Source organism: Panthera uncia, chromosome E1 (genome assembly GCF_023721935.1).
Source record: "Panthera uncia isolate 11264 chromosome E1, Puncia_PCG_1.0, whole genome shotgun sequence".
Lineage (NCBI taxonomy): Eukaryota > Metazoa > Chordata > Mammalia > Carnivora > Felidae > Panthera > Panthera uncia.
This window is the reverse complement of record NC_064814.1, coordinates 38,605,886-38,628,690: the sequence shown is the minus strand read 5'-3', so window position 1 is coordinate 38,628,690 and position 22,805 is coordinate 38,605,886. Positions and strand designations below refer to the sequence as shown.

The following is a 22,805-nucleotide window of genomic DNA, read 5'->3' as shown; positions in this document are numbered from 1 at the left end:
GGATGTGTGGAGGGAGCCTCCAAAAACACTTATGTTCCGCCCACCATGTTCGACCAGGAATCCAGACTGTCAGCTTCTCCGAGGTTCCAGAGCTCAGCCGACATACCAGGATCTGTTTTCACCATCAGGGAGAAGGGAGAGAGATGTTTGGTGCTGGTCTTTGGGATGTACATAGTTGCAGAACCAACAGAGACCATTTTTCATCCATCTTCCATCGAATGCTTTTCAAACTGGGTTCCTTGGAGTCCTAGGGTTCCTCAGGAATGGCCATAGTAAGCATGGGACAATCACATTGAGGTCCCCATTTCCAGGGGAACCAGAGCTGCCCTACCTTTATCTGTTTTACATACTGGGGCTGTGCTAAAGCTTTTGTTCAATTCAAGGATTCTGCTATTGAAAAAAAAAGGGGGGGGAATAGAAAAGAAGTTTAACAGACCTATCATTACACGCCATTCTCTCTTCAGAGATGTCACCTGAACCGTTTTTCTTTCTCCCCCCTGAGCTATTTTCATGGCAATGCTTTTTGCAATCACATTTTTAACATTAAAGGCATGTAGTGAAAAGAGAATTGCTTTTCGGTTCATACGTGGGTTTTTAGCTTGGTTCAGCTACTTAATGAGATGTGTGTTCCTGGGAAGCTTGCTCAACCCCTCTGAGCCCCAGTGTCTTTATCTTTCAATGGGGATTGTAACACCTTGTTGGTAGGGTGGCTGAAAGAATTTGTGGGATAGAATGTTCACGTTCCATAGCAACCACTCATTAATGCCAGTTTCTCTCTCACCCCGGTTCCATCGGTGTGCACAGTTATAGCATTTTTTTTCCTCTGTCAGCAAATATATTAACAAATATTTATTGCCCTGGTAGACATCAGTGAGCTGGACAGTCCAAGACCCCTGACCTCTTGGACCATATGTTTTAGGGAAAGCGATACACAAGAAAAAAAAATCACATGGCATATTTGAGGTGACACATGTCATAGAGAAAAGGACAAGCAGAGCAGATAAAGAGGGGTGACGAGGGGGACGAGTTGGTGGGGTAGCCCTCATTGAAAGGGTGATATCTGAGCAAACACGTGGCAGGGGTGAGGCAAGTAGCAATGTGGGTCTGAGCAAAGAGAATTCTATGCAGAGGGAGCGGAGAATGCAGATGTCCTCAAGTAAGAGTGCTCCTGGAGTGTTCAAGGTGTCCTGGGGAAGCCAGTGTGGTCTTTCTTCTACTATGCTAGGATTGGGGGAAATCAAGTCAGACTATAGTCAATAAAAAGTGTATTTTGTAGGGGGTGAATGAACACTAGAAGGTGATGAGAAAGGGAGGGGCCCTATGTGGGGTCCTTCTAACTTTTGGGCATAGCTGTCTAGAACTTGAGTTCATTTGAGAACTCCCTGTACATGGATTCTGGTTTCCTCAGAGATAACCCATCCCCAACCCTTGCCATAGCCCTCCCTCCCCCAGCATGACCATTCACAGGACTATCTCTTGGGAACTCCTTCACTGGCTGCCATCCGCCCAGCTTTCTTGGGGGCTCTTGGGCCCTTCTGTTAACTCCCTCTCCTGGCCACTGCTGATTGGTCCAGGCATGGGCACCCAAATGACCAATGGGTCAATGATTCCCTTCCTTGTTTTTTTTTTTTTTTTTTTTTTAATAGGACCCTGGGGAGAGACTCAGAACCGTCTCATGCTGGTGATAGGATGTGTAAAATATAAAACTATCAGCAGGCATGGGTGAAAAAAATATATGTGTGGAAAAGACCTGTCTATAGTGAGAGAGAATAAAGCAACTCAGAAAGAAGAGAGGTGAGAGAAGGAGAGACTGGAGGGGGGCCCTAGCTCTTGGTTCCAGTTGTTTCTGACGCTGCATTCTTGCTCTCCTGCTGTTTGGTTGTTGAAGTTTGCCTTGGATTCTGGGGGCAATACAATTCCTTTTATGCCTAAGCTTGTTTGAATTTGGTTTCTCTCATGTGCAACCTAGATAACCCACTGCCTATTTCTTTTATCTTTGAAGTTACTCAGAGGGGTCTACACCAAGTTTCATTTTTAACAACCTCCCACCTGCCTTCAATTTAATTTCCTTTAGAAAATGCTGGCCATGAAATCTGCACTTCTACGGTCTAGGACAGTTTTTCTGTCCCTTTTCTATTTTGTGAGTTCCTCCATGAAAAAGGTTTCCATGGTCAAAGGCATTTGGGAAATAAATGCTGTGTGTAATATTACTTTCTTGGAGATTCATGATGTAGTATATTAAAGAATTTCTGCAATGAATAAATGCATTTAACTTCATGTAAGCAGGGTGCCCAGATCCTTGTTTTTCTGTGACATGTAATATCTCCAATCCTGACATTCCAGAGGGTCTATACAGTCTAGGTCCATGTGTGATGGACCTTCCTTTCTTTTCTTTTCTTTTCTTTTCTTTTCTTTTCTTCTTTCCTTCTTTCCTATAAAAACGTTTATTTTTGATAGAGAAAGAGCATGAGTGGTGGATGGGCAGAGAGAGAGGGGGGACAGAGGATCCGAAGCAGGCTCTGTGCTGACAGCAGTGAGGTTGATGCGGGGCTCAAACCCATGAATCGTGAGATCATGACCTGAGCTGAAGTCAGACACCCAACCGACTGAGCCACCTAGGTGCCCCAAGCCTGCCTGCTTTAAAGTGGCATATTCCCAGGGTGCCCTGCAAAAAAGTGTTTGGCCAAGAGGGCATCCCGGTGTGGGGGCATTATAAGCCTGGAGGAAAGGGCACTTTTGATAATTTTCATAGTCATCTCTATTCACTAAGCATGAGCCCATAAGGCTGGGTCCTCTCTAAGACGGTGCCTTTTTCAAATTCAGTCAGGCACCAAAGGTCCTTCCAGTCAGCCAGAATTACACCCAGAAGAGTGGTTCCCTCACTGCTTCCTTAAATTTCTTTTTTAAAAAAAATTTATTATTCACTCTTGAGAGAGAAAGAGAGAGAGAAAGTAAGAGAGAGAGAGAGCAGGGGAGGGACAGAGAGAGAGGGACAGAGAGAATCCCAGGCAGGCTCCGTGCTATCATTGCAAAGCCTGACTTGGGGCTGCAACTCACATACTGTGAGATCACGACCTGAACTGAAATCAGGAGGCGGACACTTAACCAACTGAGCCGTCCAGGCGCCCCTACTTCCTTAAATTTCCGAGAGATGAAGCTGTCCACGTGGCAAGGCAAGGGTGTGGCAGAGGCTCTGCTTTGAGCAGATGAGACTCCCAGATGTTGAGTTGCTTCAGGACCCACCCACGTTATAGGGTTGGCGGGACTATTTGGAAGAGGCTCTGGTTCTGGGACGGTTTGGCAGTCCCCCCATGGTCATCATTATCACCGTTCTACTGTCTACAGTTTGCGGAAAGCTCTCATGTGCTTCCTTCAGCCATCCTGTGAAGTCCATGGGTTTATCTGTGTTATCTATTTTACCAATGAGGAAGCTGAGGCCTAGTCACTTGTCTTCAGTCACATAGCTAGTAAAGGAAGAGCTGGGGATTTGGTCTCTCTAACATCGCTTTCCTGTCCTACTACACTGCCTGTCATCAAGTTGTCTGCGGGTGCTCCCTCAACAGCCATATTTCAGTTCCTTTCTTCTCCATCTTCATTCAGATATCTCTGATAAAGACTTGGGAATTAAGAGGAGGTAGGAATGCCAAGGAAGCCAGATGGCATCTATGGGGCCACAGAGCTTGGGGGCGTCTAGCAGGCAGCCTCCCTCCTGAGGGCCATGGTGGGACTAGGCCTGCCCACATTCCTTTGGAGCAAACCAAGCAGCAAGGTGTGGCCATGCCTCCTCAGGTGGCCCTATGGACAAGCATCCCTCACCTGCCAGAGTCCATCCCTCATCCTTCAGCAGGTGTGTACCTTCACTCCTAATTCCATGAGACTCACTCCTCACCAGCCCAGGAAACAAGTGGCTTTGAGCCAACCAGAGTCTCCAACAGGTGCTCATTGCTCAGTGACTTCTCAGCCTGAAACGAGGAAGCCTGGATGTAAGGATTCAGGCCACCGGTTCCTCACTCCCACGAGCCACATTTCAAATGCTCAGTTGTGCCTACGGCATTGGACAGTGCAGCTAGAGGGCATTTCCACCGCTGCAGAAAATTCTTTGGGACAGCACCGATCAGTCTCTCCTCTGACCAGTTTCTGCCAGCCCTTGCCCTTGATCTAACGCCCTCCTTCTTCATGAGCCTCCTTTCCCAGCCTCAGAGGCAGTTGTTTAAGTGAGAAGTGCTGGTGGATCACTAAGAGATAGCTCAAGCTGCCGGCAGGAGTGAGGCTGTCCTCTTGTGCATTCTGTGTGCCAGGGTGGCTGCTTAATGAGAGGATAAGCCCCTGAAAGGCAGGGCATCTGGTGTCTTGTGTATCCCCGACCATGCCTTGCACGGTGTTAGGCACGCAGCAGGTCCTCGATCATGTTTATGGTCCACCAGGGCTAACTGGTGGTCAAGGGGCTTGGGTCAGTGCAGCACTGGCCGGGCCAGTGAATTTACTGCATGATGTCCAGTACATCCATCACTTCCTGCCAGGCTTCAGTTCTCCCTCCACCAAGGCACAAGGGGATTGGCTGGAATAGATGATCTCAGAGCTTTCCTGCTCTTTCCATCCATGGCTTCGGGAGACAGAGCACAGATTCCCTGGGGTAGGACCCCCCTGTGGTTGGAGCTCATTTTATCAGCAACCAGTGCTCAGACCCAAGGCCAGACCCCACGGGGGGCTGTGCTGTGTGAAGATGTCTTTGACAGGTGCCTGGCGTTGTGAGTGTGTGTGCATGTGTGTATGCATATGTGTATACATTTGCTTTTGCTCCCAAACCAAGGTAACAGGGCAGGAAATCCAACATTATCGTCCAAAGACATAACTAACCTCTAGTCAGGCTGTGGGCGTGACGTCTCCAGGACTCATTTTTATTGCCCCCTTTCCCTCCTTTTCCACATGTGGCTCGATAAACAAGTACGTCCTGGTGTCTGCAAGGCAGAACCTCTTCCTGGGGATCAAGACCCAGCTCCTAGGGCTCAGGGTTGTCTACAGATCCCCATGGTCACAGGACACAGGCTGGTCTCAGGGATGTTCTGGAAAGCCAGGCTCTGCCGGTCAGCTCCCAGGGATGCCAGAGCTCGGCACGAATGCAGACCTCCCTTTGTTTGCTGGAGGGCAGGGGTACTGAGTTTAGAAAAGTGGATGGGTCCAAGTAAGCATCTCTTCGGCAAGCAGCAGATGGCCTGGAGCCTGAGGTGAGCCACCAGAAGGCACTGCTGGGGTGACGTATGTGGGGGCCATTTTGCTTCTCAGGTGCTAGTGCGGGAGGGCCAGGGCCAACCATACTGTGAAGGAAGTGGCTGTGCTCACCTCTCCCCGCAGGGCGTTTGGGCCATAGACACGGGAGGCAGAGAGTGGTGGTGGGGGCAGCTCGGAGTCTGTGTTGGGTCCTCCCCAGGGTAGGAAGTCCTGGCTGCCCTCAGAGGCCCAGAAGGCCCCAGGCATGGTGAGGGCCGGATCTCAGGATCGGGGGGCCAGGCTTTCAGAATCACGGGGTGAGGGTGGCAAGAGGTGGGGGCTGGGCTGCTTGGCCTCCACCCACCTCAGCTCCAATCTGAGGGCCCAGGGCCTCCTTCCTTCTGGAATCTTCTCTCTCCTCCTCCCTTCTATGAAGCCCTTCTCCAGGCCCATCCTTGACCCCTGCCTGCTCCTCCTTGTTATGCCCAGAACACAGCATTACTCTTATTTTGGGCCTAGTTTGCAGCCATGTCCCACTTGTGGGCACCTCTTCACTCTCTTCATCTGGGAGAGTTCTAGAAGCTGCCGGTGTCCTTAGACTTACTGGCTGCATCACACCAGTCTCTGCTTCTCTCACCTTCTTCTTTGTCTGACCTTCCTGTGCCACTCTTGTGAGGACCCACCTGTGTAATTCAGAGTAATCCCAAGACTCTGTTCAAATATATAATTTTTTTAATGTTTATTTATTTCTGAGAGACAGAGAGACAGAGCACGAGCCGGGGAAGGAGGGGCAGAGAGAGAGGGAGATGCAAAATCTGAGGCAGGCTCCAGGCTCTGAGCCATCAGCACAGAGCCCGATGTGGGGTTTGAACTCACGAACTGCAAGATCACGACCTGAGCCAAAGTCAGACACTCAGCTGACAGAGACACCCATGTGCCCCCAAGACTCTGTACAAATGCCCAGGGGAATATGATGCTTTTCCTGAACATCCTCCCCTCAGGGGGAGGACGCTGTCTATGTGGCATGGGTACACTCATGTCACATTGGACTGTAATTCTGTGTCTCCTCCTCAAGGTTGTGTGACCAAGGACCTGGTCTTTTTTTACCTTAATGTCCTTCGTGCAAAGCCTGACACCGTATACATGGCTAATGAATAGTTTGCTGAATACATAAGTGAATAAACATGTACATGAAATAGCTCTGGGGCCTGTACACATGTCCACTTCCCCCCTCCCCCAAGGGGCTCATGCAAGCATGGTGTCAGGCCCCTGAGTCCATACCCTTTGGCTTTCTGACCCTACAAGCTCGTCCACCTTCCCCCAGTGGGAGGACCCTGCTCTCCTTTCTGCTGGGCCTCCCAGCTGGGTTGGGATAGTCAAGATGGCTGGAAGAGGAAGATGGCTGACCCATGTGTTCATGTCTTCCTCTTCCCTGAAATCAAGCCACCTGCCTGTCCAATCATACCTTCCTCCATGCCTCCTTCCCAACACCTGCCTCAGCCTCCCTGCCTTCCTTTTCCAGTGTTCCTATCATCTGCCCCTCCCCCACCTACTGAAATCTGAGGAAACCCAGAGCATCACAGTCCATGCAGGGACATCTTTACCCTTCGCTAGTATGTTGTCACCCCCCGCTCCTCGATAGACAGTAGTCCCTCAAGATAGCCCACCTGAAGCAAACCAGTCTTTCAGAGTCCTGCACCCCTCCGCCATCACCCACAGCCCAAGTCCCTGTGCCCAGCTCACCTGTCTCTCCCCAGATGGGCAGGTACTCATCTTGCTGAATGTCCAGCATGATCTCCAGCCCGTTGCCTGTCCCGCCCTTGACCGTGGTGAGCAGAGGTTTGCCATCCTCGCCTGAGTTAAACATGTAACACTTCCCATATTTTGTAAACACCTGGGGGAGAGATGAAAGGGAGAGAAGCACGTGAGTGACTTCAGACTAGAGATGGGTGAGACCCGAGAAGTGCAACATCAGGCCAGAGTCCCCACAGCCTGTCATGGTCAAGCCCTCTTGGGGACCGATGATTCCTCACTGTGGCTAATGGTCTGACTTTTGCCAAGTGGGATTCTGGCATCCAAGAACAAATCCAAGAAAAATCTGGATACCCTTTGGTGTTTGTTGCCATGGGATCTTGTCTCTTCTCCCTCTGGGCACTACTCCCCCCGGGACACCGGGTGGTCCTGTCCACTTCCAAATGTTGAATATCTGTAAGCCAATCTGCATCTCCAGCCCCAAGCTCTCTCCTGGGCTCCACACACACTGGCCCCACTGCCTGAGTAGCATGACTTCAGGGGGACCCATGGTCCTCTGACACTCAGAGAGTCCCAGGGGAACAAACATCCTCGGGTTCTCTGCCCCACCAGATGGGTCCCCTGCCCTCATGTCCCAGGGAATAGCATCGCCATGTGCCGAGAGGCTCAAGCCAGACCCTCAGGGTGGCTGTCCACTCTTCCTCTTCTTCACCCCCATGTCCAGTTAGCCAGCAGGGCCTGGGCAAGGCTGTCTCTACGCCCAGCTTACACTTTGCCTTTTTCCTACTGCATTGCCATAACTTAGGACCCAGCCATTGTTTGCTTGGGCTGCTGCCATTTCTTAGCTGGGCCCCTGGATTCCAGACCACCTTCTCCAGTCCATTCTCCAAGTTCACTGTGACTCACTTTTTCTGAAATGCAAGCCTCGTCTTGTTAATCCTAGGCTTACAATCCATCGGGGCTCCCCAGCTCCCATAGGCTGAAAGCCAGGCCCTCCATACCTAGCCTTCTGTGATGCCCTCTGCCTACCCCATCCTACAGCTTCCCATCTGTGTCCATGGAAATCCATGAGCAGGGAAGCTCCGTGCATTTGGGGACTACACCTGCTTGTTAGCTGAGGTGTCTATCTCCAGTGCTTAGTACGGCACCTCGCATGGGGGGTGTTCCAGATATATATGAATGAATGAATGAATGAATGAGTGAGTGGGTGGATGGAGCCAGATCAGATGACTTATAGCACTATTGGATGTGCCCTGCTGGTTCCTACACTGGTGGCTTTCTATTTGCTGCTTCTGCTGCCTGTAACTCCTCTCACCCCTCTTCCTGCCTGGATAGCCTCTAACAGTTGTCCAAGACTGGATTGATGTGTCTCCTCCTCCAGAAGCCTTTCTGAGCCCCTGGACCAAGTTGGGCTACTCCCCTTTTCACTGTTCCCCTCGCTCCTTCACCACGGCAGCTTATCACATGCCCCAAATAGTTGGTCTTATATCTCTTCTGAACTTGACTCTGCCATTCACTTCTGAATCCAAGGACTTAACAAATTGTCTGGCACACAGTAGGTGTTTGTACCTCTTTGGCTTGACGGATTACATGATTACAAAGACGTGGTGTGATGGTGTGGGAAAGGCCCGGGGCAAGGGATGCAGAGATCTTTGTCCAAGTTTGATGTTGCCACTTATTAGTCATGTGACTATGGGTGAACCAAGTAAGCCCTCCAGGCCTCAACTTCTCCATCTATAAAATGGTAGTGCTTGTCCTTTCTTTAGCTACCTCTCAAGGTTCCTGAGAGGATCAGCCGAGGTAATACATGCAAACGTGCTTTGAAAACTCTAAAAGCTTTCTACAAATGCTATGGGTTATTATGCTTACATAACTGCTTTGGAACCTCGAGCTGAAGCCAAATTATATCTGGCAAAACTGGCTGGAAGGGAGCCAGGCCAACTGCACTGGGTCTCTGCGGCCACTGAGGTTTGGGCCCAGGCCCCTCCTTGGCCATGCTCCATTGCACCGTCCCCTCCTGCATCGTGGAGGCCAAGAGGCGGCTCTTTGGTTTCCCATCCTTCAGTGCGGGGGCAGGTAAATAGCAGGGGTGGGTGCTGGAAGCTGCCTTTCTCATGCAGATCTTGAAGGCCTGATGAAAGGAAGGAAGAGAGGCCTCTACAGTGTGCCAGACACACTGTTAGTCACTCATCTGTGTTATCTGATTTAACTCTTGCAGCCACGACTGCTGTGGGTATTGCTGCTCCCATTGTGCAGAGGAGGAAACCAAGGCCCAGGGATGTTAAGTGACTCGTCTAAGTCACGCAGCAAATAAATAGCGACGCTGAGACACAAATCCATGAGTGTCTTAACACATGCTCTTTCTGGATGTGCTCTCCTGGGTCTTGGTCCCTGGGACCTTTCTGAGCCATATACTGTTTCTCTGTGCCTTGCTTTTTCCATCAGCCAGTCAATAGTCATATGCATGCGCTCCTACTATATGCAAGAATTAGGAGGATTGCCGAGAAGTACAAGCCCGGCTTCCAGAGACCACATTTTCTTCACCGTCTAAAATGTCTCTGAGTCCCTGACCAGCTGCACTATTTCAGGACAGGCATACCCTTCTTCTGCTTCATGGTGGGGGAGAACAGCTGGAACTGGATTTTTCAAAAAAAAATAAACCCTGAGCTTTATCATGACCATGGTGTGGAGCAACCACGCTTGGCTAACGAATCTGTCCCCTGGAGACATGTTCTCGGGGACCACTGTAATGAATGGATGAGAGAATTTTATAGTTGGTGCATCTTTTGCAAGGGGTTGAACACATCTGGAGTGACTTCTGGGTGCTCTAATAGAGTTTTTCTCTGTAGATCCACTAAATATACTTGTTGCTTCCAAAATTAATTATACTATTAATTGCCTATCTATCTGAGGAGATTTGTAAGGAAAAGTACGTTTCATCTTCGCACCAAATTACCTGCAGATTCCAACCACCCCCCCTGCCCCACCTCCACTTGGAACTTGGACTCCAGAATATTGGGCTGAGGTTAGAATGTGAAGCCTCCTCCTAGAGTCGACGGTGATCCCAGCCCAGTGTCTGAGATCCCGGATGCGCTGGGTGGGGGCTGTTGATAAAGGGCATGGACCCTCCGTGAGCTTCCGAGGGTGATGACAAGGCACGAGAACTCCGAGGGGGTCTTACAGACCATCTCGCCCACCCAACTTACTTCACAGGGGAGGAGACGCAGACCTGGGAGAGAGGAAGCAATTTGCCTGAGGCTGCTCAGTGAGGCCGTGTCTGTTTGGGACCAGACTCCTGGTTCAGTCTGCACTTCCTTTACTCCAGTCTCCCTCAGCTTCTTCACTTACAACAGGAGAGGGAGGCTCTAAGGGATTGCTACCTTCAGCTGATCATTGACAAGAGTGCCTGATCTGCGGCGGGCACTGGGCTGGCAACTGGAAGCCTCATGCATTAAAGTCTTCCCATGTAGAGGAGGGAGCAGACAGGTCTTTGTGATAGAGACTCACTCCCCATCCGTGGCTGTCCCCTTGCCGGGCCTGGTACTCGTCCTAGGCCCAGGTGGTGGCTCCTGCAGGGAAGTGTGGTCAGCGTGGTGGTGACCAGAGAGGCAGGACGCTGGTGGGTGACCACACCATGTCTGAGAGATGGCCAGGTTCTTTCTCAAGTCAGGATCACCATAAAGAGGCCTGGGGCACCTGGGCGGCTCAGTTGGTTAAGCATCTGACTTCGGCTCAGGTCATGATCTCACAGTTTGTGGGTTTGAGCCTCGCATAGGGCTCTGTGCTGACAGTTCAGAGCCTGCTTGGGATTGTCTCTTTCTCCCTCTCTCTCTGCCTTTCTGCTGCGCCCCCCCCCTCTAAAAAGTAAATAAATAAACCTAAAGAAAAAAAGAGGCCTAACCCCCTTCTGCATCTTCCTGGTGCACTTAGGGTAAGTCCCCAAATCGTCACGGGGCCCTGTATGGTTCAGCCCCGTCTCTTGTCCTCCCTTCTCTCACGTGCTTCAAGCACACTGGCCTCTTTAGTTCCTGGAACGTACAATAAGCTCTTCCCCCTGTAGGCCCCTTCCACAGGCTGTTTCCTCCCCTACCTTGTTCTCCGCACACCCTCCTTCCTGTGATCGCTTCCCCAGAGGCCTCGTTTGACCACCCACCACCCCTGCTCCCGGCCTCCATTTCAGTTGGGACATCCTATCTTACGACCTCATACCTCCTGTTTTTTCCTTTACAGTGCGTATCAGAGTGTGTAACTAGATGGTTGTTCATGTGATTGTCTGTTGGGCACATCTTCCGCCAGACTGTAAGCTCTCAGAGGGCAGGGACTGGGTCCGTTTGGATGAACGAATGAAGGGGCTAAGGTACTACCAACCCATATCCCTTGCCCACCCCTGGGAGGTGGCCTTCGGGGCCGGCCAGCCTTGCTGATTCTGGCCGGAGCTGGGCCTGACCGCGTATCCCCCCTCCCTCCCCTCCCTTTGCCTGCTGAGGCCGTCTCAGCTTCCCACTTAATTGTACCTAAGCGGTTTTGCTTGCTGCTGCATGAAAGTATTATAGGAAATAATCCTCTAGGAACTAAGACAGTCTACCTTTGTGGGGGCAGGAGAAGGGGCTCAGAGGCAGCGAGGCTCACGCTGGCTGCACACCTCTGTCAGCCTCCCTGCCTGTGCTGACGAGGCCTCGGCTCCTGCCTGGTGTTTCTGAGAGGATTATTTTCCTCTCTGCTCAACATCAAAGGCCTCAGAGCTATTTACACACCACACAATTTTTGCTACAAACTTGGGACAAGATGCTGCTCTCCTTCCCCCTTTCGAGGCATAACGATGCGTAAGTGTAACACACGTTTCAGATTTAGGTCTTATCGTCCCCAGCCAGAAAATATAATTTTTTGAAGTCCAGACTGTCAGGCCCAGTTCGCTGCTCCTTCAGACCCGCCATTCTCCCAGGCATCCCTCTGCTCTCCGGTAAGTGCTGATGGCCCCATCACGGATGGCCGGACTGGATCTGCTGGGTTGCTAAGAGTCTAGGATTGCACTCAGTCGGATTGGGTTGTACGAGTTAGAGATGCACATTTCATACCTGGCTCTCTAAGAGGGAGGAGGGTTCCTGAGATAAAAATGAGCTCCGTGCCCGGCACCGTCATTGCTAACATTGGCCCGGCGCATTATGGTGTAGACAGCTTACGTACAGCGTCATCTTTCTCAGTGGCCCCACGAAGGGAAGGAAACTAACAGTTCCTGAGCCTGTCCTCTGTGTAGGTCCCTGCTTGGCATGTCCATAGGTATTCTCTCTTTCCTGATCATGGTCTAGCTCTCCTGATGGGGAGGCATCTTGTGATCACATCCCTATTCTATAGTTGAGGAGACTCAGGCTGCTGGGGAGGTGGGTGCTAGAGCTGGGATTCGCAGGTGAGGCTTTATCACCAAGGAAGTCAGGAGGAAGGAAGCCTGGGCTTTGGGACCAGACAGGATGCCATCAAGACAGATCCCTGTTTATTTGTCAAATCCGTGGCCCCCAACACAGCATTTTCTGTTCCCAATGCATTTCCTCATCTACGAACCCGGCAAGATAATCTCTTTTTAAAAACGTTTATTTATTTTTGAGAGAAAGAGCGTAAGCGGGGGAAGGGCAGAGAGAGAAGGGAACAGAGGATCTGAAGCAGGCTCCATGGCGACAGCAGAGAGCCGGAGGCGGGATTTGAACTCACGAACCGTGAGATCATGACCTGAGCCCAGGTCGGACACTCAACTGACCGAGCCACCCAGGTGACCCCTGCAAGATAATCTTGCCATGTGGTTGGAGGGCCTAAGTGAGAGAATATAAGTGGATTGGTTTGCAGGATTACATAATAGACATCTTCACTAGTTATGAGTCCACACTAGGGGGGAGCCACTGCGTTTTTCCTTTTCAGCAGAAGAGAGATTAGTCATTTGGGTTACAGGTAGAGAGTCAACAATGAATTGAGGAATGGGAGGTTGGGGGTTCCTGTCCTCTCTGCGTATGGCCCTACCATACCAAGCTTATCTCAAAGTAGATAGAGGAGATGAAAAGTGCTGTGTGCTACTGATTGCTTATTCCTTAATAATGCCAAGCCTGTTGCTGAAGCCCTGGGCAGCTGATGAGATTACTGGGGCCATGGAGTTTTGTAGGAGAGGGAGATGCTTCCCATGCCTGCAACCCACTTCGAAAATCTGCATGTGAATTCCAACCGAATTGTAACTAGTTACTGGCATAGTGGAAAGACACCACCAATCTGAAGCTGGCACGTTCTAAATGAGAGGGACATGGAGGTGGGAATGGGGAGAGGGTCTCACTGCCTTCCCAGAGCTCTTGGAGTAGCTCTGAAGTTGGTACCTTCCCCGGAGTGCCATTCACTTTACATTTGCCATTACTAACGTTTGCAGCAGCCCCATGAGGTGGCCATTTTCACCAATCCGAGGCCCAGAGGAGCTGAGCCAGGTCGCAGAGCCGGTCAGTGGAGAACCCAGGACAAAATCCATTTTTGCCTAGTTCCAAAGCCGACACTCTTTGTCCCCCGTCCCTCATAGGTACAGCTCATACCCGCACCCCCCTCCCAAACTGCTCTGCTCCTGGCCAACTGAGAGCAGTGGCTTGCTAACACAGGGTTCTCCCATCTGGTAGTAGGGGAGGTACGTCTCAGAGTCAGAGGCATCGTGGAAAAGCGCAGGCATCTCATCCAAACTTCTCTTTTTCACATGTGAGTCCAAGGTCCACGGAGGGCAAGGGGCTTGCCTGCAGTAGTTTGGGAACAGAGCTGAGCTCTGACCTGGGCTTGATGGCCTGGGCCTTTGCTCTTCCTCTAACGCCAGGGGCTAGAGATAATGGCCAGGATTCCTTTCTCAGGGCGTTGCGTCCAGGAATAAGAGAAAGATTGGCAACTGCTGCTGGCATCCAGGCTCAGAGTGACCTGGCAGGGGCCCCTGCCTTACGGAGTCCGGGAAATGCAAAGTGGAGCCCTTTCTGGGGAAGGTTAGGAACGGCCGATACCCATGAAGACACAGTTTTCTGGTTCAATTAATAGTGCAAACAACACTTCTCCAGCATGTACCTACTTAAGAAAATAAATTATGTATAAGCTCCCTTAAGGATTGTTGAAATATCCACTCACCAGCTCACAACTAAGCCTGCAAGCTTCAAACCTTCTAGTCCATTCATTAATCCTGACCTTTAGGGCTTCTCCTAGGCAGTGAGTTTCTTGTCTCTTCTTGCTTATTACACTTGAAGGAAATGAAACTGTACAGCTCCAAAGTACGTCTAAAATCCAGCCTTTCCCCGCCCTCGGTTGCCTGACTTTTCCTTTCAACGAGTTACTGAAATTTCTCATTAGGCTGTTTTCAACACAACACACACATTAAAGCCAACCATGTAGTCTTGTTTGGTTTTCCTCTTTCAAACTCCTCAAACGCATTTTGCACAATTGGGAAGTGAGGAAGTCTGTCAAACGGGTTACCGGGTTTCCAGCATGCAAAAATGAATCGGCGTTTTGTTTCCTGAAATTGCAATTAACGTGTTTGAAAATGAAATACAGCAGAGGGACGGATGCATAAGGAGGCTGCCTGAGACGGTCGGCTCTTTGAAGGCAAGGACCGGATCTTGTTAAAATGTCTGCTTATTCATCTGTGCCTGCGACAGGAACTCTCAACTAGCTCTTGCATTCCAACGACTGCCGCACGACTGTGTTTTCCCTCCAAGGAGATTTAGAAAGGCAATTTCAGCCAATACCCGTGACAGCACCTCCACGTGGTAGGTGCTATTCCTGGAAGTGAGGGAGCGAGGGGGACGTGGTCTCTTTGCAACCACTTGTCACCTCTTCCCAACTAGGGGGTCACCGTCTCTTTTAGGACATTGTTAATATCTTTCTCCGTGGAGGCTCCCTCCTGGGGGGAAAGGGAAGAGCGGACAATCACTGAGCATTGAGTCGAGCGCTGTGCCGATCGCTTAGTGACCCTTCTATCCTTTAAAGTTCACGAAGCCCATTGATGTAGGCGTTATCCCTCCCAGGGTGCCGACAGGAAAACTGAGGCTCCGAGAGGCTAAATATCTTGTCCAAGGTCCTACAGCTAAAGAGTGGTTCACCTGACCTTTTGTTTTATGCTCAAAGGTTGTCAGAAGTCCTTTTGACATTATTAGAATGTATGAGACGGTGATGTGACCCCTTCCTCCACGCCCCTGCACCCATCTGCTGGGATGTGACATTTCCCGTGTGCATTTCACTGAAAGGCCCTCCTGCCTCCTCTCTCCAAGCCTGAGTGCAGCCGGGGTCTTGTCTACCGGGCAACTGTCCAGAGAGCTTTAGATACCGTGAAGGAGGGGATGTGTGAGCCCCATGCAGAAGGAAAGAGCATCGAGCAGCTGCAAGCCTGTCAGCTGAGAAAACAGCACGAAGGGGAGGGGTGGGTGGCTGAGTGTTCTCCTCCGATTCAGACGTTTTGTGAGCAAGTGTGCTCGTGGAGGATGACTCATGGAGACACAGGGCAACTGGAAGGAGCTCCGGTTATTCACCTGGAGCGTCGTTGGAAATGCCAGACCTCTGCTGCTGAATCCCTCCTGACAGCTCACGCGAGAATCCCACACGGGGCTCCACTTGAGGTTATGAAGTGGGACTGGGGAGCCAGACAGACGTCTTTCAAGTCCGGCTGCGGCTTGGCTGGTGGGGGGCCCGGGGCCTGACTTGACAGAAGTTTCAAACGGGCTTCGGCAACAGGTTGGCTGCTGTGTCTGCTGAGGTCTCACTGTCTGCCTCCTCTGGGCAGTAAGGGCCGTGGCATCTCATCTCTGGATCCCCAGCGCCTGGCTCCACGGCCGGCACATAGTAGGCATTATGGGAGATGTCTGGGTAAAAGAGAAAAGTCCAGCGTGCACTTGGGAACCAGGCAACCGGAGCTTCCAATGCTGCCTCTGTCATTTCATCTCGTTGGCTCTTGATCCTTCATCTAGGAGACGCTGGCAGGAGTACCTTTCAGTAGAATTGTAAAGATCAAAAGGGCTATAATGGGTCTGAGAGTGCTTTGTGTGGAAAAAAAACCCTCAGCCCAGGTGGGGGAGCATTTCTGTTTGTGGTTTGCATCATGCCCAAGGCCCTGCAGGAGCAGGGGAGGGACAGAGCTGTTATTTTGACGTGGGAATTGAATCCGAGATGTTCCATCTGGGGCCATGGTCAGCTCGTCCGTTCATTCACTTAGCGAACATCTACAGAACACCTCCTGTGTTCTAGGCGCCGCCTCAGGCGTTGGGGACACAGAAATGAGTCAACGTTTTAGGAACTGCCCGGCCCAGAGGGTGGCCCTGCAGATGATCCTGGGTGGTGCCGGGTGCTGTGGGAACGCACAGAAGGCAGATGCCTGGGAGGCTGTGCGCGAGGGGGCTCTGGGTGCCTGTTGCAGAATTCTCTCTAGACACCAGGGTATTTAGCAGGTTGAGACGAACCCCTGGGCCTGGCTCCTGGTCTAAGAAGGGCCATGCTGATGCGATCCGGAAGGCCAGAGGTACCAGTCCAGGCCTCTGGCTGCCTGGCTGAGCCCCGCCTACCTGCCCGTCTTTCCAGCTCTCTTCCTCTTTTGGAACCTAACACCCTGGACAACTGTGGTTTCTGCTAAAAGGTGGGCAGGTTTGTGAAAGACACAGACTTTGGAGTCAGATTATCCTGGCTGAACACCTACTATGTGCCAGACACCGTGCACAATGACTAATGGAGCTTAGTGGTCAGATAGCAGATAATTATTAAGACAGAGATGAGGTGACTGAGAGGCGTTTGGCACCCGGTTCTGCCCAAGGATGCTGTGTCAGTCCCAGAGCTCCCCCCGCCCCCACCCACCTCCCCACCCCAGCCGCCCTCCAGCCTGGCTCTCTAATCTGCCCATTGCCAACAGGTCACCAAGCCAAACCTAAGGTCACAGGGCCAAAGCAAGTGGATAAATAAAAAGAACACATTTCCAGTGAGTCAAGTCTGACTGGGAAGAGGATCCCCTTCTCTGTCACCACATATGGGGAGCAGGACCCAGGAGGGGTCCCCTGCCTTTAAGGAGGAAAGAAGCCCAGAAAAAGGGGAGGAGAAAATGCAGTCACAAACCATCCATAGCCCTGTTACGATTTTCTTCTGCTGACCCTACTGACCTGATTCCTGCTGACCCAGTCTGTGCCAGCGTCCAGGCAAGGCAGACTGGGGGCAGCATGTGTTCAAGGCACAGCAGCCCGGACGCACTGGGATGTGGCCCCGAGTCCTGCCACATCTGGATGTTGTGGGGAGTGGGGCACCTCCTAGTCTATGTTCGGATTACTCACAAGATGATGGATGTACCTGGGTTCACGGTCCCCAATCCAAGTTCTTTTTACAGTCGTTTGCTTGATCCTGCCTGCTGGACTTATGGGAATATGTTACTTGCTTGGCTTGCCCTGTGGCTTTGCCAGATCTCTTCTGGAGCATTCCTTGGCTATTCTTGTATAAGAAGTTTGCAATACTCTTGCTGGATATTTCTGCTCAGTTGAACTTCACCTTTCCCTCACCCTCCTACCACCTATTTCCGGGGCTCGGGTGGGCTTCACCTCCCACTGTGAGTGTGTCTTATACCTGGATGACCAACCCTGAGATAAGACGTGAGTTACTCTGTGCACCTGCCTCATTGCCCACCTGTTGGGAATTGCTTTTTTTTTTTTTTTTGAGCAGGTGAGGGATGAGGAGGGGAGAGGAAGGAATCAGAAATGTGCTCTGCTGTGCTCCTGACTAATTTCACATTATTCTACAGGGCTGCATGGAAAACAATGCGTCAGTAAAAACCAAATGACGGTTTATGATGTTTGCACAGGAAAAGCGGACATTCCAATGAATGCCAGGGCTGAAAATAATCCCAAGGTGGGCTGACTCTAAAAGCTGATCAAGAAAATGTCAAATCGGTAACTACCCACACGGCACTGAAATCCTCATACTCCATTCTTACCGATTTCACGCCTTCTCATTAAAAACGTATTTCTAGGAAGTGCTCAGAGAACGTCACTGTCTTCTACTCTTCCCAAGGGCTGGTCTTAGAGGTTGGGTAGCATGTCATTTTAGTAGCAAAGCACGTTCAAAACCATCACAGATTCAGAAATGCGGAGGGTTTCCGGTAGTTCAATCAGATTGCTTTCCTGACATGTGGAATGCAGACCTGGCTGGCAGACAAAGAGTGTGCATGGCGCCACTCTCCTTCATAGGTCCCACTGATTGGCTACAGCACTCTTTCTCTCTGGGCTGGACACTCTTTTTTTTCCCCCAGCCCAGCAGTGGTTGCCACTATGAGTCCATTCGATGAATAAGGAAGAGACGAATTCTGTTTGCCATCCTTGTTTGTGCCAGAAGAACGCAATGTCTGCCGGTGGTGCCAGGGTTTCTGTAACAAGGGGCAATTCTTGAAAGTGGGGGAAGGTATGGGCAATGTGAGGGGCACAGTTTTGGGGAGTTAAGGTAGAAGGGGCTCTAGATGGTGACAGAGGCAGAGGTGGGACTTTGCACACTGCGAGGTGTTGCTTCGACTTGGCTTTGGTACCAGGATAGAACGTGCATAGGCTTTGGAATCAAATCCCATTTCTGGCATTTCCTGGCTTTTTAAATGGCACTAATAGTTTTGAGCCTCTCCATGTCTCAGATGGGTAGACCAGACCCCCTAGGAGACTGCGATTTTTGTTGCACGACGGTTCCTGGACTTCTGATCAAGTATCAAAGGACCTGAGAGATTAGGGGCTTTCAAAACCGGAAACGAAGCATTTTTTAGTTCATTGGATAGCCGATGAGCAACTATTACATGTTGAATACGCTGCTAGGTCCTGGGAATACGAAGATAAATTAGAGGTGGACACCACCTTCAGGTAGTTCATGAGCTATCCGGGTAGAAATGGAGATAAAACAGCTTCAGATCGTCAGGGAGACAGAGCGGCTGTAAGACCGCCACTGATCAATTTACAGAATGCAGCTCTGCAGGGACAGTTACATGAAGCAAAGTCCACTCGTGTAGGATTTGTTCCAGCCCATCATCCCTGTTGATCTGTGTGCGTTTTCACCAGGGCCTCCGTTTAGCTCCTGCCTGTACATCAGCATGCCCTACAGGCTGCCTCACTCCCCAGCCCCACCTGGTCTCCTCACCTCCAAAGCAGGGCCTGGACTGGGATGGGGCAGATGAAGTGTCTAGGGCATGGCACTTAAGGAGGCACTCCCTTCCTGGGGCTGAAGTCACACCCACCTGAGAATGAGCACCTCCTTAAATTTTGTACCCCAGGTGCCCTGCTCCAGACACAGCCAGATAAAGATGGGTGGAGACATTGGTGATGAAAGCAGCATGACAACCGGTTGTCACAATAAGCTTGCAAAATGGACACTGTTGTCCCATTCTCAGATGAAGAAACTGAGGCTTAGAGAGGGTGAGTGACTTTAGAGGCATCATGGAGCAGGGAAATGCATGCAGGATTAGTGGAAGATCACACACGGGCTATTTACTAGGACACATCCGCGGGTGGACCTTGGGCCAGTTGCTTATTTTCTCTGAGCTTCTGGTTCCTCATCTGCAGAATGGGGATATTAGTGCCTCTCAGGGTTAGATGGTGACGAAGTCCAGGCACTTCTAGCTTCCGGTTCTGTGACCCTGCTTCCCCATGTGTCAAATGGGCTGGCCACACCTGCCTCACAGAGATGCCACGGGCACCAAATGAGATGATGGGTGTGCCAACCCGGAGTCAGCTCTCAAGAACTGTGGGCAGGATGAAATGTCAGTTCCTTAGGCCTTGTTGTGTCTCCAGCCCTGTCAACTGTTCTCCTGGGGTCTTAGGGCGGTGAGCATTTGTTTGGTGAGCCTTTGGGAGGTTCCCGATGATAGGCGCAGATCTTCCCTAGAGGGATAATTGAGACTGAATACCTGCTTCCTTGATGCGCTTCTGTCATGATCCCAATCCAAACCTCCCGGCAACCCTGCTTTCATTGCTCTCATTGTTAGGGAAGAAGCAAGAGGATCCACAAGAACCTAAACCACTCATGCAGCAAGGCAGGGGCAGAGCAGGGTCTCCACCCTATCTATAGGATGAAGAAGCCTCTGTGTATCCCACTATGACACAGCCACCAAAAGTACTTGCTAATATTTCTCAGCAATGGACCAAAACCTATGATTTCCATGTTGCAACTTGCCGGAATATAAATGAAACTGAAGGCAAGCCACTGCGTGAAACCTGGTGAGTGCCAGCTGCTTCTTAGGCATGGCGGAGGGACGGCTTGAGGCTCTGCCGGGTGGCCCGGTGGTGTCGCCGAGTCATGTTATGAGTCTTTGCTGTGTCCCCAAAGGTCAGCCGAAGTTCCACAGCCCTGTTCCCCAAACACTGGAGACGTGAGGGGCAGGTTAGCAGCTCTCTGCAGGTTTAAGTCTTGTAGCTCCTACCTTGAGAACATCCCTCCGGCTAATTTCCTCCCCTCATCCCCTAGCATCAGCCGTGTGCCAAGACGGTGCTGCTCATCTCTTCTGGTTGCCTGCCGCAGCCTCCTGCATGGTGGCCCCCTGCCCCCACTCCTTTCCCTCGTTCATTTTCCACATAGTGGCCACGGGATCTTTCCAGAAGGCAGACTCCTTCCGGAAGGAGGATTAAACCCTTCCATGGCTGCAAACCCGTTGGCTGGGTTCACTGGGGAGCTGGCAGGAGACAGAGACTTGCATGCAGGAGGTGCATCACGTGAGCCAGCGTTCTCGAGACATGCATGCACATACCACCCCCATAAGGGAGCGAAGGAGCCAGGAGAAGTCCCCCGACGCACGTGGAGCTGGGGTGGCCCTTCAGGGTTGTTTTGAATGGAGACAAGGGGCCAGCTATCCCACGCTCACTGGGTTTGGGCCTCTCCCGGGGAGAGGACAGAACCCTGGGTGGGGTACCTCTCTGCACTAGAGGACAGTTCCCGGAGAGGGAATTTCTGGACTCGAGAGCTGTCTGCTGCCAGTACGCCAGTCACTGGGTGGGCGAGGGGCTCAGTCCTGCAAGGGTGAGCGTCCGTCACGCTGCCATAGTCCCTGAATCGGCCTCAGTTCCAGGGGCTTTGGAAGGAAACCAACACGTGCTGGACAGATGCCAAAATAAACGCATCCATTATTTGCTTTCTGTTCTCCATCCCCGCACTGTGGGGCCGTGTCTTCCTTGTTTCTCCCAGGGCTCTATGCAGAGCCCCACTTCTCATAGGTACTCCATAGAAGTTTGTCGAGTGAATGATTAAAAGAGAAAGACTAAAAGAAACAACGCTGCCATCTGTTTCATGAGGAAAGATAAATTCGCACACAACTTTGCTGTCCCAAGCCTGCACCAAGTAAGCATAGCTGTATGGCCCCGTCTCAGGAACCCGGCCTCTTCCGAGTGGAAAATTTAGCAGGTGGGCAGGACCTCCCACAGCAAACCTCTGCCTACCAATGGCTCCAGGTCGAACGGGCCCCGGGGAGAGATTTGGTAAGGAGGAGACCAAGTCTCCTTTTGACAGTGTCTTAGGCAGCCAGGCCCCCGTTCTCCAAAAACAAAGAAATGGCTGGAGGAACTGGAGATATTTAGAATGAAAAAGAGCATACTTAAGGAGGACCACAGCTGCTATCTACAAATATTTGAAGGGATACCATTTGGAGGAGGGAGTATTATTCCCTACCCCTGTGGGGAATAGTTCTAGGGTTTCAGCTGGTCGTAGGGAAGAACTTAATTAAAAAGTCCAACAATAATCTTTATGCAGAAATGGACATAAATCTCTATCATAGAGACATAGTTACACAAGTGTATCCATTTATCGAAGCAATGCAGGTAAGACATGTGCATTTCAACGTGCACACACTTGATAACAGAAAGGAAATGTTAAATCATCCTTATCATCATTATCATCCTTAAATGAGGGATGGAGGGGAGCAGAGGTACAGAGGAAATAAGAACATCAAAATGTTAATATGGTTCAATCTGGATGGCGGCACATGGGGTTCATTATATTATTCTGTTTACTTTGTCTATGTGTGAACGTTTTTGTAATAAAAATAGATATATGTTAATTACTTTTTCAAGTTTATTTATTTACTTTGAGAGGGGGGGAGAGAGAGAGAGAGAGAGAGAACGAAAGCAGGGGAGGGGCATAGAGAGAGGGAGAGAGAGAATCCCAAGCAGGCTCCATGCCACCAGTGCAGAGTCCAATGTGGGGCTCAAACTCTCCAACTGAAAGAGTATAGCCTGAGCTGAAATTAAGAGTCAACGCTTAACTGACTGAGCCACCCAGGCGCCCAGATATATGTTAACTGTTAAACAAAGATGGATCGAATGGGCTATGTTGGGAGATAGTGGGCTTCCTGTCACTAGAAGTTTTTATGCAAACACCATGGACATCCTCTCAACACCCTCACCCCGCAAGAACCTGGGATGTTGGAGTATGTTGACAAGAGCAGGAGACTGGGTCAGACAGTCTTGGTCAAGATCCTCACCCTTTGCCTCCTGAGGGAGGGAAGCTGGCTGAGGGTCGGAAAGAGAGCTAGAATCTTCAGAGCCAGGAACCAGCACCAGAGAGCCTCACTCCAGATGGTGGGAGATGCTGGGGTGCAGGCAGGGCAGGTACCCGAGGTGTCTGGAAAGGCCCCTGCACCTGCCAGGAGGTGAGTGGATGGAACGGGGGGATGGTCGAAGTCATGGTAAGGACTCACGGGATTGCAAAGTAGTCTGAATCAGTGACAACATGAATTTTTGGAGTCACAGATCCATATGCCATTGCTACTAGCTATGTGACTCTACCAAGGCGCTCAACTGCTATAAGCCTCAGTTTTCTTGTCTGGAAAATGGAATATAGGACCCATCTCCTAGGGTAGTTGTGAGAAT

At 50.9% G+C, this 22,805-nt stretch overlaps 1 protein-coding gene across 1 annotated transcript in view; it reads right to left on the bottom strand.

Moving 5' to 3' along the window:
* The window catches only part of ASIC2 (acid sensing ion channel subunit 2), a 263,980-nt gene that overhangs the window by 79,269 nt on the left and 161,906 nt on the right, over positions 1–22,805 (bottom strand). The window contains exon 2 of the mRNA XM_049636644.1: positions 6,952–7,102. Coding sequence (XP_049492601.1) covers positions 6,952–7,102 — 151 coding nt within the window. The remainder of the gene's footprint in view (positions 1–6,951; positions 7,103–22,805) is intronic.